A 6,208-nucleotide genomic window follows, 5' to 3' on the forward strand; every position below is an offset into this window, starting at 1 on the left:
TCCACGGAGCACTTTCAGCACAACGACCCCGATATAACTAATCTCATCACGCCTTTATTTATTTCAATTGTAAACATGAGACGCTACAAGCTAGCTGAAGCCAAGTTCCACACATTTTTAAGTCGAGCATTGTAAAATAAGTGTTAAAAGTACATTTTACATAATTCTTACATAAAGAGTCAAAACCTATTCTTAATCTCTTTTGGATACATTTGGATACACTACATATTATTTTAATCGAAGAAAAATAATTAATTAATAGCCTTAATTTTAACTGAATCTCATAAGGGAGTATAATAAAGTATATACATTAAAAATAGTTTTTAATCATTCTTGTGGAGAAAGCGCAGTGCCTCAGATGTATGATATTGATGGGAATTGAAATGGAAATGGTGATCAATAATTCCTCAGTCATATATTAAAATAGATAATATTTTTGAAGGAGCAAGGTTGAGCTGGAAAGGATGTGCAGCAGGTTAGGGTGCTTGAGATAGAGATGGAAATGTAGTAATGAATAAAGTTTGCTGAGAAAGTGGAAAGGCTACTTTGAGGAGCTCATGAATGACGAAAATGAGAGAAAGTTGAGGATAGATGGAGGACAGTGAATGAGGAAGTGCAGAGGATTAGTAAAGAGGAAGCAAGGAAAACTATAAATAGGATGAAGAGTGAAAAGGCAGTTGGTCCAGATGACATAACTGTGGAGGAGACATCCAGGAGAAGGGGCAGTGGACCAGATTAGAGTGTGAGAGGATGCCTAGGGGATGGAGAAGAAGTGTACTAGCACCCATTTTTAAAAATAAGAGTGATGTACGACCCCTAAATGAAGCAACTGAAAGAAGAAAAGGAATTCTTTATACGACCCTTGCAAATGTGATTAATATCCAATTACCTATTGCAAAAGATCTAGTTTCATACACTCTTTCTGTTTCATCATCAGTGATCATGATTTTGACTTCATTCCTTATTTGTCTGTTACTAAATATGATAAGCTTTGTTTTGATCTGATTTATTGCTAATTTCAACTGTATTCAGAAGCTATTCCAAACTTTTTCTATGGTATAAACAGTTTAGAGCCCTCCTTGTTGAACCTCACAAAACCGGAGTTATTATTTATTTGCACACAGTGGTATCTATCAATGTGGTAGCTATTTAACCAGGAATGTGCCATCCCGTTGATACCATTATCTCCGGTTTTATCTTTAGTAATCTGTCATCTCTAGTGTCAAATGCTTTTTGAATGGTGAACAGAACTGTGGGTAAGACTCAGCTCTGTTAACAAGCAATAAAGCAATAAAAAGAGTCAATCAGAGGTAGATTGGTTCAGTTTATTGATCATTTAGATTCATTTTAATCACACCACCAATTGTGCACAACAGTACAAAACTCACAGCAACAACAGATCAAAGTTGATCAATACTAATACAATCAGGCCCTACTAAGTATTGTTTTGTAATCAAGATAACTCAAAATAGACAGATATATAGAAAGTGTTATCACTATTACTCACATAAACCTATAGTTCCCCAAAAATAAATAACTTTGTACAACAGATTTCTCTCATAATAACTGCACAACAATTATATTCTAACCTTTATCATTTTAAGTATTATTTCTAGGTATGGCATCCCTGAGAAGGATATATATGGGACAGTGTTTAGATAGGTTTGTACAAAAATAAATAAATAGTCTAGGATCTGTGGGTATCAGATAGACTTGCTGATTAAAACAAACAGCTCCTACTCTCTCAAACTGTTAACTTTGTTCTTTCAGTGCTAAATGTTGATGGTGAAGTAATAGTTATGCAAGATCAATTACAGTGTTGGTAAAAAGAGTACGGAAAGCTTTAAATGCTGTTTATTTCAAAGAAATACAGCATTGCGCAGAAAGACAATCATCATGTGGATGAGGGGGTCTCCTGATTCGGCTGGGGTGAACGAGGTCATGTGTCAGGGCAGAGCAGGACGGTCAGCAGCATCAGCAGTCCCAATAAGAGACACAGGGGGCTGTGGCTCAACGCCAACCCCAGTGACCTCCCTACAGGAATTCAGCAAAAGAATTACAAATGTAGAGCTATGCAAAAATATAGTTCAAGCAGATTATCTGACTTAGAATATCATTAACAAAAAAAATAATCACAGTGAAAAATGACAATCACATCACTGTAGGCACTCTCTTCACACCTAGAGTATCCATGCATAGCATATCCAGCAAGGCATAATGTTCATAATCTCTGTTAGAAAAGAAAGCACACTGGAAACATCTAGAAGTACAATGAGAACAAAGTGCTGAAACCAGCAAGCAAACAACAGCAGCTATTATCAGCCTTGATTTTGGGAGTCAAATTACAGTAATAATTTATACACTCACAGGTCACTTTAGTAAGTAAGTAAGTAAAATTTATTTATATAGCACTTTTTAAGACAAAAACGCTGTTACAAAGTGCTTCACATAAAAACATGTCAAACGAACAATATAGCAACATAGAGGAAATATAAAAGCATATCAAACAAGCAATAGTACAATATAAATATAAAATAAGACAACATATTACCCAAATGCCTGTCTAAACAGATGAGTTTTAAGCTGTTTTTTAAAAGAGGCCACCGTGTCGATGGTGCGTAGTTTATTAGGTATAGCTTGCTAGTACTGGTTTGGTCCCCTTTTGCCTTCAGAACTGCCTTAATTCTTAATTCCTCACAGATTTTGGTCTATACTGACGTGATAGCATCACACAGTTGCTGCAGATTTGTTAGCTGCACATCCATAACGCGACTCTCCAGTTTTACCACATCTCACTGGTGTTCTACTGGATTGAGAGCTGGTGAACTCCTCCTACTGGAAACTGCCATCAGAAGATTGTACACTGTGGTCATAATGGGATGGATGTAATGAGCAACAGTACTCAGTCAGACTGTGGTGTTTAAATGATGCTCACATGGTACTAAGCGGCTCAAAGTGTGTGGAAAAAATGGGCAACAGGAGCAGAAAACAACTCTTGTCAGCTAGGAACAGAAAACTGAGACTGAATTTCACACTGGGTCATCCAAAATTGGACAAACAGATTGGAGGGTCACAATTTGGCTTAAAAAGCATGGAAACACAAAAATGATTGTTGGTTCACTGTGTTCAAAGTTCAGGCTGCTGCTGGTGGTGTAATGGTGTGATAGATATATTTCCGTAGCACACTTTGGGCAGGTTAGTACCAGCTAAGCATTGTTTTAACAACACACGCCTACCTGAGTATTGTTGTTAATGTGTCATGTTCATCCCATTATGACCACAGTGTAATGCACTATGTCACAAAGCTGAAATCATCTCAAACTGGTTTCTTGAGCATGACAATGAGGTCACTGCACTAAGACACCCTCCACAGACACTAGATCTCAATCCAATTGAGCACCTTTGGGATGTGGTGGAACAAGAGATTGTGCAGTCTGCAGATCTGGAGCAACTGTATGATGCTATCATGTCAATATGGAGCAAAATCTCAGAGGAATTAAGAAGTAAGGCAGTTCTGAAGGCAAAGGTGGATTCAACCTGAAAATAGCAAGATGTACCTAAACTAGCATAAAACTTTGGTAAGAGTTTTGATAAGGGCGATTATATTTTCATCAGGTAAAGCGATTAATGCATAAAGAAGACAAATCAAGTTTAATGGTTATCAGTGGACAGCAGTGATTCAGGTTTTACCTCTGAAGTCTACAAGCTTATCGTCCCAGGGTGTCAGCACCATAGCTAGAGCTGTTTTCTGGAGGTCTGACAGAACAGAGCGCTGGTTATCAGTTACTGCAACAGCCTGCTCGTAGGAGAACATGGCGATCTTTTCCTGGGAGAATACCACCTTTTGAAAACAAAACACACAGCGGGGGGATAGAGATAAAGATAAATTAAAGACATGATAAAGATTTGTCAAGATGGACGCAAAAACAGGAATACATTTTTTTTATTGTAAAAAAACAAATGTTACTAAAAAATGATGTACTTTTTACACATATGTAGTTTAGCTCACCTTGATATTACAATAATCGGCCCTGACCAGTGAAACTAATCTTTCTGCCAGTGAAAAGAAGGTTTACGACCCGTTTAATCTCTGACATGATATACTATGGTGTAGTATGGATTGCTGTGGGAGAGTTTGTCATTAGCAGGAATTGCTGTAAAAGTTATTAAAACACATTTAAAAGTCCAAAATAGTATTTCCTCCTTCACATTTTCTAAAGCCATCCAGTTGGCCGGATCGGAGTCTTTGTTGGTTCATTTCTGGCCCCCGTGCTTTATGTTTAACACCCAAGATATGGTTGGTTTAATTAAATCTTGACTCACAGCAAACTTTTTTGGTGCCATCATTGAGATAGCCAAAGGTGCGATTCCCTCAATTTGCTCTTTTACCAGCGCTGACATGGCCATGTCTGGGATACCCACTGAAAAACAAGAAAAGTGTTCCAGTGAAACAGAGCAAAGGGTGCTAGAAACAATGAATCAAATGCTTTTACAGCAAAGCACAGAGGAAAACAAAATGTCTTTGATTTAAATCTCTCACCACACATTAAGGCAGATGTAGGATTATGGATTACAACTAAAATTCATGTGGAAAAGACAATGAATAGACAATACCTGCCAGGACTCCGATCTCAATGAACACATCGGTGCCCCAGGAACTCATGAGTCCAAAAACGAGGCTGTGGGTTAGCAGTTCAACAAGAGCTTGCAGCTGCTCCTCTGAGCAAGACAGCCTCAGCCGACCCAGCCTGAGAACCGCCTTACTGCAGCCATCAGAGGGAGACAGAGTACAAAGTAAATTCAAGTGTCAAGCTGGGCTTGAAAAAATACGCTTCATTTAAGCATTTTCCGATATTGTGCACACCTGAGCTCTATAGGATTGAAAGACCTCAGCTCTGTGGTTTTAGCGCCACACACAATGTATCCCATTGCCACCAGAGTGCTGGAGTCAAGCTGGCTCGGATTCTGCTTGGTGGAGTTTAACACGGTGGAAAACAGTGTGGCCAGCTAGGACGACAACAAGTTATAAACCAGTCTAATACAGCACAATAATGCCACAGCTGGTATTATTCTTATCAGACGAAATAAAAACTGCCCAAAACACAAAGCAATTTTGATGTAACATGTAAATATTTGAACTGCAGTGGCTAAAGTACTTACCTGTCTGCTATTCCAGTCACTGACTGTGCCCAGAGCGGCAATGCTTCTCCGCTCAGTCAGTCGAATGGCATTCAGCTCGTCTAATGATAGCTGTGTCGCTATTACACCGAGCTGAGAGATCACAGCCTGGGAGAAGGATGAGACTGGGCCATATATCTTCATATATTCACGTTAATACCGAGAGGCCCGGAGCAAAGACAGAGCAGAAACACAGTGTTAAGACCTGTAAACTTTGGCCATCATCAAATGAAACACATGTAAGAGGTTTTTGTTGGACTGATTCAGATTAACAATCAGTCTGACCTGCTTGACTTTCCTGAGCACTTCAGTGCGTTGGTAGGATGCAAGAAACGGGTCGTGACCCATCAGCTCCAGACAGTTGGAGAAGGCAGATGAAGGCATGCTAGTCAAACTGCTGGAGAGCCAAACGGAGGGGGCTGTTGTATGCAGAATCTCACAAGTAGGAACCACTGGAGTCACTGGCCAGCAACACACACAAACATATGATCAGGAGATTATCTATGAAAATGGGTCAGCAATGTAATATAACCATGGCTTAGTTTGAAGTTGTCAAGTTTTTTTGTTTACTGAAAAGTATTAGCCAAAGTCTTTCTGAAAAATGTAATTCAAGAAGCTAATTTTCACTATTAGAAGATCAGCAAGTTCTCCTGCTACAAAAGTCAACTTGCAAAGAAATTCATACGCACAAATGTATTACGCTTTCAGCTGTACCAAAAGACAATAATGCAAACAATGTTTAGAAGGATAACAATTCCATCCAAAACAATGCTTGGGTTAATAACTTGTTGTTGTTTTTTTGGACCACTGTTTCAGTTCATTTTCCAGTCTTCACTTAGAGGCGATAAAACGTTTTTTTTCATCAAGCCTGGTCACGTGATTGGATAATAAATAAAAAATAAACATTATCATTCTGTATTTCCAATTCACTCACTAACTTAACTACATTATTCATACTAAATAGAGAGCATCACAAAGCTATATTAACTACCCCACTGCCTATTTTTCATTCAATATGCTGTTTGCCTAC

At 38.6% G+C, this 6,208-nt stretch overlaps 1 protein-coding gene across 1 annotated transcript in view; it reads right to left on the reverse strand.

Moving 5' to 3' along the window:
- Positions 1-1,835: 1,835 nt before the first annotated feature.
- Positions 1,836-6,208, reverse strand: part of strc1 (stereocilin 1) — a 25,397-nt gene continuing 21,024 nt past the window's right edge. Inside the window, exons 23-29 of the mRNA XM_014336522.2 lie at positions 5,464-5,639; positions 5,161-5,316; positions 4,865-5,007; positions 4,615-4,763; positions 4,324-4,421; positions 3,691-3,841; positions 1,836-2,034 (exon numbers count right to left, since the gene is read on the reverse strand). Coding sequence (XP_014192008.2) covers positions 1,940-2,034; positions 3,691-3,841; positions 4,324-4,421; positions 4,615-4,763; positions 4,865-5,007; positions 5,161-5,316; positions 5,464-5,639 — 968 coding nt within the window. The 3' untranslated portion in view covers positions 1,836-1,939. The remainder of the gene's footprint in view (positions 2,035-3,690; positions 3,842-4,323; positions 4,422-4,614; positions 4,764-4,864; positions 5,008-5,160; positions 5,317-5,463; positions 5,640-6,208) is intronic.

Source organism: Haplochromis burtoni, unplaced genomic scaffold, assembly GCF_018398535.1.
Source record: "Haplochromis burtoni strain Fernald_Lab_line unplaced genomic scaffold, NCSU_Asbu1 Contig_59, whole genome shotgun sequence".
In the NCBI taxonomy this organism is placed as follows: Eukaryota; Metazoa; Chordata; class Actinopteri; order Cichliformes; family Cichlidae; genus Haplochromis; species Haplochromis burtoni.